General features: G+C 36.5%; 1 protein-coding gene across 1 annotated transcript in view; it reads right to left on the reverse strand.

The window, feature by feature from the left end:
- The window catches only part of LOC129259167 (serine/arginine repetitive matrix protein 2-like), a 28,631-nt gene extending 22,755 nt beyond the window's left edge, over positions 1–5,876 (reverse strand). The window contains exons 1-7 of the mRNA XM_064098900.1: positions 5,846–5,876; positions 5,231–5,324; positions 4,519–4,652; positions 3,528–3,644; positions 2,744–2,872; positions 2,219–2,336; positions 325–446 (exon numbers count right to left, since the gene is read on the reverse strand). Of these exons, the coding sequence (XP_063954970.1) occupies positions 325–446; positions 2,219–2,336; positions 2,744–2,872; positions 3,528–3,644; positions 4,519–4,652; positions 5,231–5,324; positions 5,846–5,876 (745 nt within the window). The remainder of the gene's footprint in view (positions 1–324; positions 447–2,218; positions 2,337–2,743; positions 2,873–3,527; positions 3,645–4,518; positions 4,653–5,230; positions 5,325–5,845) is intronic.
- Positions 5,877–14,618: the final 8,742 nt, after the last annotated feature.

Consider the following 14,618-nt stretch of genomic DNA (forward strand, 5'->3'; position numbering starts at 1 on the left):
TCACTCCTATTTTTTTTTTAACATTGGTGAACCAAAAGTTTGGAAGAATATGTCATCAGGTCCAATATTCTAGATGAAACACATAGAACTGCTCAATAAAAAAACTACATAACTTTAAAAAACAACTTGTGGTTTTTCATATGATTTTCTTGAAATTTGCAGCCTTGTTCTAGTTAATTTCATTTAGAAAAAAAAAACCTGATAAATTCTGCCGAGTCCCCCTTCAACCTAGATAAAATTTCTCTTTAAGATATGAATCAGTGATCCCTGTAGTAATCCTGAGGAATTTAAGAATTCAGTAGTCGATGGATTAATGAGACTGACCTTCTTCTGGTTTGACGTCTGAACTTCCATCAAGTTGAGGGATTATCACATCACTTCTCTGAGTTGATTTCTGAGATGCATCTCCTCCTCCATCTTCTATCTCACTAATGAGATTATCCAAACTACAAACAGATGGAGAATGAAAGAAAGAAGAAGTTATAATAGAGGTGATTCCATGTATATGTACCTCTGACCCCTATTTGTGGGACCTATCCAAAATGATTTGTCTATATTTTCTAGATCACAGAGCTGCCAACATTGGGATGATAGAATCCAGAAGATTTCGCGGAGGTATGATTTTGTGAGGGAGCGCGCGGCGAAATGTCCCACGGACGGGAGTTTTGGGTAGCAAAACTCATTAAGAAACAACATTTGATAGTATCCGACAGCCGTCTTAAGTAAACCATCAAAACTTTTGGCACATAGTCTAGATTTAATGCACATTAGAGAGATATCATGAATTGTCATTGACTAAAAAATAAGTTCAAGCTTCAGGCAATACAGTAGAACATATTAAAATGATTCATAAAAGAATGCATTCAACATGAAAATACCTTTATTGTCCAGAGGGGGAAAGGGCTGCAGTAGTGGAAGATGAGCTTGCCTGGCCCTGTAAAGAGGGCCGAGGGATTCCTGCGAAAATTGCCTTTTTGTAGCAAGCACGCACAGCCAGCCAGCGCCAGGCTAGCTCACTCACGAAAGAGAAAATGTTCGAATCCGATCTACCCAAGTAAAAGTAGGCAAAAAAAATCTCCACTTTGCTTCTGTTCTTCAGGATTGTCAATAAAATTATTCCTAAAAGTCAGGGTGTAATTATAATAGTAACCCATCGTTGATCCACAGTTTCAGCTCGAATAAAGCGCAGACAAGCTTCCGAAAAATGCATCGGACTTCCCTTCTCGCATAGCCTCCTGCCGCGGCGCAGTCTGCCGGAGACCAGGCAGAGCCGCACCGGGGCGCGTCGGGGGGGCATGTGCATGGAGTGCCGCTGAAGTGTTTCCCTCACGCACATTGCAGAACCAGAAAAAAAAAATTGCTTGTTAGACTAATTCACCAGTCGTTCGGTAAAATTATCTTCATTTACATTGGAAATCAATGTACGATTATACAAAAACTGGTAAAAGTAACTGGGTAAAATGAAAATGTGATAAGGAGTTTCCACGTGGGTGTAAAGGGAGTTGAACATGCTAGACTCGTAAAACAGTCGTTTTTATGAATTTTACAATTTAACAGCTAAAAATCACAATTATCCGGGAGATTTTGGCATGGGGTCGGGAGAACGGGAGATTGGATCGAAATCCAGTATTCTCCCGCAGGATCCGGGAGACTTGGATGCTCTGAGATCATATGAAGAATTATAATACTCCTAAATTATCATGGCTTTTGCAGTTCGTGAAGTGAAGAAAAATTGGGTTGGACTTATAAGAAGGTTGATTACTTTATGGCATTACCCATGAACAATGTGGATGGTTCATATTATCATGGTACAAGCTGTAGGAAAACCAAATTATGGCGATCTTTGTGCTACACATCAAAGAAAGAAGACAAAGAAACATGGACCTGCAACACAAAGTTTAGCAATTGATTGTGTACTCAATTATGTGCAATCAATCATACAAATTAACTGTTTTATTGATTGCCAAATTTTTTTTGTGAGGATCCCCTAGCATCGCAAGACATACAGTATACTATAAATCAAAATAATATAAATTTCAGAAATCATCAGTTTTTAAATGAGCTATAGAGTAATTTCTGTGAGATTTTTATGTTCTTCAAAAATGGTAAGCTATATGGAATTTCTACCATTTTTTTTAAATTTCATTTTCTTTGACAGGAACCTAAAACTTTGGATTCAAATTGATAAAATATTATAACTTGAGCAATTTAAACTCACTGTGCACTGTTATCTGCTTCTTCAAGTTCATCATCAAGACCAATCCAAGCCTGAGACATCTCCTTCTCTTCCTGAGCCTCAAGCTCTGGGCTATCTTCATCATCAGAATCTGATATATCTAATGGAAATGGAATACAAAAAAAGAATTATGTAGGACAAACCATCATTATCATCATCACCATCATCATCATCATCATCATCATCACCATCACCATCACCATCATCATCATCATCATCATCATCACCATCACCATCATCATCACCATCACCATCACCATCATCATTACCACCATCATCATCATCATCATCATCATCATCATCATCATCATCATCACCATCACCATCACCATCATCATCATCATCATCATCATCACCATCACCATCACCATCACCATCACCATCACCATCACCATCACCATCACCATCACCATCACCATCACCATCACCATCACCATCACCATCATCATCATCATCATCATCATCATCACCATCAACACCATCATCATCATCATCTTCATCACTTACCAATTCCAGAAGGCCTAGGATTCCCTCTCGAGCTTTGGGTGCTCCTTCTCCCAGATAGTACCAGGTCTTCTTCCTCCTCCTCATGAACAAGATCTACCAGAAGATTAGCAAGCTCCTCATCACATGTATCTGCATCAAAAGCAATAAGCAAATATATTTCAAGTCACAGAACATGAAGATGGTATCTACTATTTCTTTATTCATGCAGCAAGCACAATCTCACGATTACAGATAAAATTATCCTACTGTGGTTGTTGTATATTTGATTACCCTAAAATTGGAGTATTTTACTTTTAAGTTTGAGGAGATTTGAGCCTATTAATTTGGAAATCTAATTAGCTGTGTTTTTAAGCTTCATTGCAAGCTGAGAATAATTATAACCTTGTAATTTTGATGAGACATGTTTACAATGATTTACTTTCCAACAACAATTTAATGTCAAATTGCTTTCAGTATGAATCTAGCTAGTCTTTAATAGGGCTAATATAACTCATCATGCCAAGTAATAAATTGATTACGATTTAAGTAATATTTCTTAACCAAGTACATTACACAGTAAGAGATTATCTTAATCCAGGGGGCCGTTTCATAAAGCTGTTCGTAAGTTAAGAGCGATTTTAAGAACGACTGGTGATCCTTTCTTACGCGCAAAACCATCGCTAATGAATATACCATTTGCCATAAGAAAGGATCACCAGTCGTTCTTAAAGTCGCTCTTAACTTACGAACAGCTTTATGAAACACCCACCTGGTATTGAATTGAACCTTCAGCCCAATACTGTACCTTGTGCCTGAGATTGTGACAATCTCTGTGAAGCTTCCAGGATAGATTGAACTAACTCCTCATTGACGACTGGTGCAACATCTCCGCTGAAGGTCTGCCTTTGAGATGGTTCACTGTCTGCTCAACAAATACAGAGAAAATGATCACCATTCTCCACATATTCACTAAACAAGTATATGTTTTTAAACGTTTCAAATCAACAATTCAGAAAGCCAGAGGTTTATTTTTATCTGACCAATAACAAAAGATGATAGCTTGTAAATAAGCTGGCAGAGGGCTAATTTAAAATGCACTAAATTGGTCACGGTAATTTCTTTTGAGATAACTGTGAAAAACAAAACATAGAGAAATTGAATCCAGAAACTATATACTTTGGCATTTTATTTTGACATGTCCCACAGAGAGTAGTTTTTAATAAATAAACAAACCAATTTTAATTACAAAACATTTGCTGTTGAAACCTTGAGAGAGCAAGTTATACAAACATGAATATCATATCTGACAATCTTCTTACAAATAGTTTCTACACTATTGCAGTTGCAACAAAACCACTATTTTATGAGAAAGTCTTTCAAATCAAGGTTAATCATCAAAATATCACAGATTTAGATCATACCTATATGTACAGGTAAATAAATCCAATGTATTGAAAACATGAAATTCAAGTTTTAGAGCTCACTTTAACTTGACCAGGGTTATTTCTTTTTCAGATCTATACAATATCATGGGAAACATGCTGAATTTGATTTTGTTGGCATATAATTGATTTTGATATGTACCAAAAAAGTAATCTTTTTTAATAAAACACAAAACAATCTAAATTGTACAATTGTTTCTATTGAAACCTACAGGGGATCGAGATATACATATATAACATTGCCATTCTCCTTACAACTTAATTCTACACTTTCATTCAATTGTTTTCTTTCTCAATATCACCAATAAAAAAGCAACATTTTTTTAATAAATATATATAATATTGGGGACTCACCTGGATTTTGTGAGTAGTGATATTCCACTTCATTCGCAGGGGTGCATGGGATGCTTAGCTGGGAGGGTGATATATCCTCCTGACTATTATCTGTGTCCATGGGCTCATCCTCACTACTGATGACTTGACTCTCCCTGAGGAAAAATGGGAGGAAACATGCATAATGCTACAAACAAGTGAAAAAAAAAATACAAGTTTGTGACGATGCAAAGCAAAATACGTTTTTTTTTATAATATTCACAAAATCTAAATTTGCTCATGTGTTCCTTAGTTTAATGAAGTGTTATAACATGATTTCTAAATGGAAATACATAGATTAAAATGAACTGAACCGATATGCATTTGCATCAATGGATTATTTAATAATCAAAACAAAAGCTGAACACTCTTTTAATACATACTTATTATTCTTATCGAAATCTCATTAATCTATTAGTGTAATCGATTTTCATCTTCATCATTATCAAAACAACCATCATCCCAACTTTTATTGATGCAATTAAACATCAACATTCACCCACAGCATCATACTGTACATGTATATTCACCTCTAAAATCATTACCTTATCAAACTTAAGATATTGTGATATCATAACATCAATGGCATCTTATGTCAATGGAGTCAACTATATATTCATCTTCACTTGTTTATGAACCATTATTCGTCTTCTAGTACAATAAAAAAAAACTAATTATAACATCATGGACTTACATTTCCTGAAGATCTTTCACTTGCTTCTCCACAATCTCCTCTAATCTTGTTCTCCAATTCTCCTCTGCCCTGAAGAGTTGAATTTCATCCCGCTCTGAAATTAAAAATCACATAATTTAGACAACATATAAAAAATACACATTACTAATGATCAAACATAGATATAAAAGGTAAGCCTTGATCACTGAAATCTATCTTTGAGATTTTCACCATCTAAATTTGAATGGTTTTAAAAATGGCGGAATCGTTGTGGTGTAATGGTTCTGACTCTCGCCTTGAAATCATAGTGTCATGTGTTTGAATCCCACCGCGGCATTGCATCCTTTGGCAAGGTGTCAAACAACACTCTGCCACTCTCCAACCAGGCGTTAAATGGGTACCTGGTAGGATGCAAAAGCCTATGTATAGTATGCCTCCCAATTGAGTCTTGGAACTCTTGTTGGAATGTATGCGGGCATGCAAGGATCAGATGACCGGGGTAATAATATATCTGTAAAGCGCTTTATAGAGATGTCGTTCCAATGTATTAAGCACTATATAAATGTGGAATATTATCATTATTATGGCAAATAATGCTTAGTTAGGCAAACACTGTTAAAGGTATGTACACCACACTGCAACCAAGTTCTCCAATCTCTCCTAACATGAGGCTTTGGATTTAACTAAAATTTGATTTTACTAAAGCTTAGCCACAGCTGTAGAATGGAAGAGTTTCAACATCCAAATTGGAGTGGGACTCTTTGGCCCGAATTCTCGAAGGGTGGCTAACTTAGCCCATGGTGCTAAATCGCGTCATTTGACGTCATTTAGCCCATGGTGCTAAATTTTGCATTTCTCGAAGCTCGGCTAACTTAGCCCGGGCTAAATCGTGGGCTAAATCGCGTCATTTGACGTCACAAATTTAGCCACCCCTTTGGCCATGGGCTAAATCGTGGGCTAAATTAGCCCACTGATTTTGACCAATCAGAGAGCAGATTATCAAAATCAACAATAATTGTTTTATTTTCTGCATCGCGAGAACGAGCCGACGATATGGACAGTAAGGGGGTCGTAATGCCGTATTTATCTTCACATCTTCGAACAAAACCGTAAGTATGCATTTAGACGTAAGAGTTTTGATCATTGTAGAGCCTTCGGCTGATTTTTCATTTATCTGTGCCAACGCGAAATATCAGAATATGATTCGGAATACCTGATGATGCGGAAGTCTTACATCAAGAGTTACAGCATGAAGTAATGAAACAGTCCCATACGTTCAATTTTGTGTGTGACTGACTGACTGTCCTGTGCAGTCTGTCCATACACACTCCAAGCCAGGATCACGATCGATCGCGTTCAGAAAAACTGCTGTATGAAGTGAACGGTGTTCCCAATATCACGATAATGTCCTTCATGCCCTTGGCCTTAGATCTGCATGGCATGGGCCATTGGATAGGCGGGGGGGGGGGGGGAACCTGTCCCCCCAAATGTTTGTTGTCCCCCGCTAAAATTTAGGTTGATGACTTTTTTTTTTTTTTGCTTGTCAAAATTTTTTGCGATCCCCTCCTAAAATTTAGGTTTATAACCTTTTTTTTTGTCTTGTCTTTCCATTAATGCCCATAATCATTATTTTGATGATTATGCCTGGCATATGAATGTCAAGATTGACTTGACCTGAATTTTGCTGGGACCGGCAGGTGCAATACACCGGGTGAACACCCTACCGTACTCTCACGAATAGTGACGGTGTATTGGTTTTAACGTGCATAGGTTGGGTTTCTCCTATACATGGGACCAACATTTGCGTCCTTTCCGATGGACGGAGTGTTTTCCAACTGCATTCACACCTGCACTGAATACAGTGGTGAGGCACGCTAACACAATATACCATCAGATTTTTTTGTTAGACGCGTTTCGGCATGAGCGGGACTCGAACCCCTCACGAGTCACGTTGAGATCTACGATCTTATCCGAAACATGCGCTCTAACCGACTGAGCTACGCTGCCTTTTTTTGGGCTTGTCAAATTTTTTCCGTGTCCATCCAAAAATTTCAGGTGGGCCCCCCCCCCTTAATTTTTTGGCTTCCGCCGCCAATGTAGCTATGGCCATGTTGGCCAGGGCAGGGTAATCATAAATGACTAGAGTATAGTAATTATGGCAACTGCAAAACTCACTCGGTCACTGGCATCGCAAAGACAAGCTAAGTAAAGTGAACTGAAAGTAGTTTGATGTTTTCTTTATTTCAATTTTTGAGTCATTACTCATCACTCAAAGAACAAGGTTATGATAGAATGATTACTCATGTTTTTGGGGGGCATTCACCCAGGTTAAAAATAGTGGTGGATTGATCCACATGATGGAGCCTGTGTATAAAACTATAAGAAAGAACTGCCCACTCATCAAGTTTTGTCCCCAACCCCTCCCCCCCCCTCCAAGAAGAAAAAATACTGTGACTTTGTGTTTGGGAATGTTGATATTTCTTGGAAAAAAAATTAAATGCACCCGTGAGGCAATGACTCATCATTATAAATTATAGACCCCTGTATTTCTTATTTTTTTATATTAATCTCTTCTATAATGTTCTAAAACTTATGTCACCTAGTACTGTGTATAATGTAGATCTAGATTATTTGGAATGACCTTTGTTTCTGGGGATTGTTTTATTTAACAATTTTTTCATTTACATTGGGAGGCAGTGTAGCTCAGTCGGTTAGAGCGCATGTTTCAGATAAGATTGTAGATCTCAATGTGAGGGGTTCGAGTCCCGCTCATGGGCGGAAATCTGTCCCGAAAGGTAGGGGGGACAACAGGCTGATCCAGCCTTCGCCAATGGGGGGGTGGGTTGAAAACATTTTCAGCCATATGTTAATCCCCGATCGGCTGGTTGAAGGTAATTTTTGTCCGTTCCATTGAAGGAGTAGTCCTCATGGTCACTTTTTAGCTTTATTCTTATAAATCAACATAAATATATGATATCATTGTCCTTATATAATGCTAGCGCGAGGCGCGAGCAAATTTTTTTTGGAAAATTTATGTATTTCTTTCCTAAAATTTGAACATTCTGGGCAATGTTTGTTATCCTGAAAAAGATGTATATACAACTGAATATTTACTACAACCGCGAAGTGCGAGCAGAGGTTAACTGATGGAAAAGGTACCTGTTTAAGACTTTTTGCAATTAGCCATGAAGACGTTACATATTTCAACAATCAAATAATGCGAGCGCAAAGCATGAGCGAAAATTTTATATAGTGACATGAAAGATTCTTTTTATTTTCCAAGTTTTCCCCTTATCTTATTTTATTCACTCTGGAAAATTTGACAAGCCCAAAAAACAAAGGTTTTCACCCAAAATGTAAGGTCATTTAGTCCAAAATACATGTATTATTTCGAATGTGAATGATGCATTTTCTCCATCATAAAAGACCAAAAATAGTAGGGGGGACATTTGATATTGTGTCCCCCCTACTATTTTTGGTAGGGGGGACATATCTCCCCCTGGGATTTCCGCCCATGGTCCCGTTCAAGCCAAAATGTGTCTAACAAAAAATCTGATGCTATAGCATTGTGTGTTCCAGTTAGCATGTCTCAGACTCTTACCACTGTATTCAGTGCAGGTGTGAATGCAGTTAGAAAACACTCCATCGAAAAGGACGCAAATGTTGGTCCCGTGTATAGGAGAGTCACAACCTATGCACTTTAAAACCAATACACTATTCGTCAAAGATGGGTGTTCACCCGGTCACAGTATTTATTACACCTGCCGGTCCCATCAAAATTCAGGTCATTGAGGTCAAGTCAATCTTTACGTTCATATGCCATAATAATTAATATAATGATTGTGGGCATTAACGGAAAGACAATGCTACCATCGATCATCCCCACTGTAGAGCCAAAGAAGTTCAGCGGAACAACCAATTTACAGAGAGTAGAGACTGAAATTTTTCGTCTACCATTTAATTAACATGCAGGTAGACAATTTTGAAGTCATTGTGCATGTTTATTATTTCCATATATCACAATAATTTGGTATAGTGGTAATGGATCCCTAGATCAAATAAATCCCTTTAAAATACCATCAGGAGCACACAAAATATTACTTTTTGTACTAACAAGTAGATTCTAGATTAGACCAAAAGCGTCAGTCTGCGACTCTATGTACATTGGTTGTTCCGCTGAACTTCTTTGGCTCTGCTTACCAATTGGGATTATAGTAAAATGTCAGAAATTGTTGAATAAATCCCCCAAAACGATGGTTATTCCTGTCTAATTCTTGATAATGATAAATATCATACAGTATATCTCATAATTAATCAAGTCTACTACTGATTGTTATTCATATGCTTATCGTAGTACGGTTTTTATTTCCTTTTTATTTCTTCATTATTAGGCACTACCGAAGCCACAATACTGAAATGGCTAATGTTCTCCAACAGTGTCATCACTCATCATTGTTGAGTATGGATTATGGAAAGAGAGGTTTTTTTTTTATTTTTTATTTCATTAATTTTCTAACCGTAAGAAAATCTTGATATATCGGTTTTCTATTTTATGCCAAATGTAACCAATTATATTTTAGGGGCCATCTTTTTTTGTTCTCACAATAAATGAAAACCTGTTTGATGGATAACTGTAATCTTATTATTTTACACTTGCTGCAGAACATATTAAAGTCATTTGTAATTTCCTTTCCATTATTGTTTTGATTGGGTAGGCAGTTTACCTTTAGAGTGACGATGTTCAGAATATGGCAAAAAGGTGATGATCTCGGAATGCATGACCACAATCCATATTATTTAACTCGTCCACATTTTTTTTTTTTCTTAATTTATCTAACCCGCAGATACTTGAACATGTTGGAATGTCACCTTGAGGACCAAGATATGGGGAGAATAACACTTGAATGGTGCACAGATGAGTCTTTTCAACTCTGGTATGCTTCTCCAAGAGAACGGCCATGCACATCACCAGAATGCTTGAACAGTATCAGGGAGTGAATTTCTGAGGAAGGGTTCTTTTCCAGTACTTTGATACAATCGTCTTCACTTCGTTTTTTTGCTGTTGGTGAGTTATTTCCCATCTACTTAATGTCCCATGATAATGAGCTTTTGTCAATAGTATGTTGTTTTTTTTTCTTTAATACAATACAAATCAAACTTATGTAAAAATAATCCATAATACATGTATAAACAAAATAACAATGTGAGCTTAAAGCCATCATGAGCGGTTATGCAACTTGACCCAAGCTGACATGATCTTACTTGTATGTATGCAGTCAACTTGGCCCTTACATACTGTATGTCATCCTTTTTCAGTCCTGTTGTTAGTCAAATTTTATTATAATTTGATTCTCTTCATATGTATGATCAGACAATTTTAAAGAGTTAACTGCAAAATTTTCTATTGCAGGAGAAATGAGAAATAGAAAAAAAAAAATGCATTTTGCTTCTTCAGGTAAAAGGGGTATTACTATTAATTGTTACATCAATGAAGATATATTTCTAGAAAGAATACTAAAGAGCAAATTTTGTAATATGTATTCTGTTCTTTTTCCTTATTGCAGGTATCCTTTGCTCTTCTTCTCTGATGAATTCCTGCCTGCATTCTCTTGTCAATCAATCAAGGTAGCAACAGTGGCGTACCTAGGATTTTCCAGGATTTTCGTCAGGGGGGGAGGGGGGGGCAGAAAGGTCTTTCAAGCTTGTCAGGGGGCAGGGATACATGCATGGGTGGTGGCTTTGCATGGATGGTGGCTCGTCAGGGGAGGGGGCAGACTGCCCCTCCCGTAGGTACACTAGTGGATAGCATGCTATTTAGCATTCCATTGGCCATGGCATATTCTACGCATGAACATGGACACTGAGTTAAAACTGGTAGCTTGCTCAATCCCGTACATCTCTTGACTGTCACCAGCTAGTTATTCCTAGAAGTTTGAAAGCTACTGTACCACAGCCAATTTGAACAGCACCATCTCAAGACATAAACTCCTGTACCTTGTAACACCAGGATGTAATAAATTGACAGGTTTATGACTTATTTGCAAAGAAAATAATATTTTCTTTGTTGTTGGGGTGTTTCCATGCATTCCTGTATTTCAATAGTGATCTAATGACCATCTTGCTTTTTAAAACCCAAATTCACAATATTTTTCTTGTTTGATGAAAGGTTAGGTACTTCTGGGTGGATATAAATGACACACATGTTGGGCTAATAAGCAACGGTTGTATCATACTTAACTCAGTTTTGCCAAGAGATGGACTGACTTTAGGTCATTCTTATTATTCAAGTCTATTGTCTCACTTATCTTGTTTAAAAATTAAGAATCGATGCTTAACCCTAAATAGACTGGGCTATTTTGATGCCTAAGAAGACCTGGGGGAGGGGGGGGGGGGTTGATTCAGCCCCCCCTTTTGATCTCGGCCGTTTATCGCGCAATCGCGACGAAAATTGGCACTCGCTTTACCCATGGCATTATCCACAAAACTGTAATATCAAATTCTGCGAAAAATCTCATTGCTCATTTATTATGTTAATTTATGCGTAAAATCATAAGTTTGCTCTAATTAAGAAAATAATGCCCCTAAAATGCTAATTTTTGTTTCACATACTCTTTATAGGCATCTGATAAAATTTATTTCAAAAAAATTTCAACATCACATTTATTTTTGTATGTATTTTATTGTTTTCTAAATTTCTTATTTATTTCTTTGTTTTTCGACTTTTTGATTTTTGTTGTTTTTTCAATGGAAATTGTCGGAGACTTTATTTTGACCATAAACAAGATAAGATTAATTGATTCTAAGCAGTAAAAGGAAAAATATGATACATTTTATGAATTTTGGCTAAAAACACTATTTGCATTGGATTTGTACACAAATTCACATTTTTGAGCAATTTTGGGTCTGCATGCAATTACAAAATGTTGTGTTTTTTCGGAACCGCTTACCCGTGGGTCACAATTCTGGTCTCCAAAGTTGCGCGAGACTAGAAAGTAAAAAGTCAGCGAGTGACGCGGTAAAAAAAAATCGTGCGGCGGATTTATCACGAAAAATGTTGAGGGGGGGCTGAATCAGCCCCCCGTCTTCTTAGGGTTAAATCCTCATGATTTCAATTTCAAGACCAGTTTATTCATAAAATAGTCATTTGCCTTGGCATATGCAGCTCCCTAATGTGTCAAATTTAAATCATATAATTTCATTTTGGTGAATTGATATCCTTTTACTTTCCAGCTTTTCATAGGCACATCAGTACACTGAAATGAGCACTATATGAATGCAAACTACCGGTAATATTATCAATTTAATATTACTATTATGATTGAATCATCCTTCTTTAGTGTTTTGCAGAAATATATTTGACATTTTTTCAGATTATCTTATCATTATTAGTGATAAATGTAGACAGTAAATTTAATCTTTGTATCATATAAATGAGTTTTGATCTAATTAAAAAAACGACAATGTACTGAATAAACTAATCTATCTACTATAAATGTACATACGTTTTGTTTATTTATATTGTAATTCAGGTGTGTTATCAGCAGAAAATATGATTTTTTTTTTCTCTCTCTCCATGTGCTTGTGTTCATAGTTATTACAGGAGGCAAAAAATAAACTAATATAAGAAATAAGATTAAAATTGTGCCAAGGAGAGATTAAGGTTATGTGTAAGGCAGGGGTGGTGGTAATGTGAATGATATGTTGGTAAAGGTTGTGTATGAAGAAAGTAAAGTGACTGCTTGTGCAAGAGGATACAATTAGAGAAAATTGCTGTAGGGGGTACTACAATATTATTTATTATAAACTTTTAATTGGGAGAAAAGTTTTTGGTATGTAAAGATACATGATAATGTACATGTGATAAAAGCAAATGAGAAGTGAAAGGAGGGAAGGTAGCTATATCACCGAGAGAATGACATGTGGGGTTAGCATATCATAAGACTTTGTTTAAATGTTTTTTATTGTAGGAAATTTAATCCCCTCAGAAATTATTTTATATTTTTCTTTAAAAGCAGGGGCACTTTGACCAAATATCCTGAATCAAGCAATTGGTCTTCGGGAGGGAAGGGGGGGGGGGCAAAGTTATTACAAGGCAGGGGCTGTGGAACGTACAGCTAAAAAAAAATCACAATCGGTCAAGCCCCCCCCCCCCACCCCAGTTCTGCAGCCCCTGCAAGGTGGACACCAGGCTGATAATGTCAAAATTGACCATAATTAGCAATTATCTTTCAATCTAAGAGTACCTTGGACATTTTGTCATGATTTCCCCCAACTTCACATATATTTTTATGATCGGTGGAATACCCTTTTCACTCATCCAGGGTTAATAAGTCAACATTTTTCTGGCTAAAATATTGTATTGCCTTTGAAAAAATGATTACATGCTCTTACGAATGTGCAAGCATGGTGTCTAACTTGGTCAACCCCCCCCCCCCTCAGTGACCAGTGAGTGCTCTTGGAGGAGCTTGCCAATTAATATCTTGGCTCCTTCCAAAATTGTTGTTAGCTCTGGCATAAATGTTGAAGTTTTTGCTCGCTCACAACTTTTAAAAATTCTTTTTACCAGATACGCCATATCAAGCCCCCTTAAATTTTTGGGTTCATCCAGGACTTCATCAATCATGGGTTACAGAAATTAAATGTCCCCCCCCAAAAAAAAAAATAAATAAATAAAAAACAAATAGATTAAATCAATCGAAAATAAAAATGATAAAGAAAAAAATATAAACTAGTTAAGTAAATTATAAGAGGTAGAGCATAAATAAAGGAATAAAAATAACAAAATAAACAAATCTAAAGAATTCTGTTGTTGAAGGTGAAAGATAATTAAATTAAAAAATAATAGAAAATGGAATTTCACACAAATACTGCTGCAAAACCCCATTGTTAAAAAATATAACTTATTGGAAAAAATGCAATTGATAGAACATAAAATTAAAAAAAAATATTACTTCAAATAGGAAAGTTTAAGGGATAGAAATAAATGGCACCCGATAGTGCATGGGGTCGAGATCATGTTGCTTGCACCAGCCCCAGCCCCAAACTCATAAATCTCTCACATGCATCTAAACGTAACATACAAGACCCCAATTTTTTTTCAAGATTCAATTTTTAAGGATAGCCATAGCAGCATGGCATTTTAATTTCAATCAAAACTCGATCCACCCACTTTGACAAGGTAGGTAGGCTCCGGGGGTAGGCTTCATAAACAGAATCAGATCGATGATGTATTTCACACAATGTGCACTATAAATGGCAAGTTTTTACAAGTTATTTAGTTGCATTTTCCGTACTTAGTACTACGATATGCGATCGATCTGGACTAAGGTTAGATCTAACCTATACTCTATACATACCTAACAAAAGGTTAAAATTAGAGTAGGCCCCTACAGATTTTTTTCGCATTTAA

Source organism: Lytechinus pictus, chromosome 4 (assembly GCF_037042905.1).
Source record: "Lytechinus pictus isolate F3 Inbred chromosome 4, Lp3.0, whole genome shotgun sequence".
Lineage (NCBI taxonomy): Eukaryota > Metazoa > Echinodermata > Echinoidea > Temnopleuroida > Toxopneustidae > Lytechinus > Lytechinus pictus.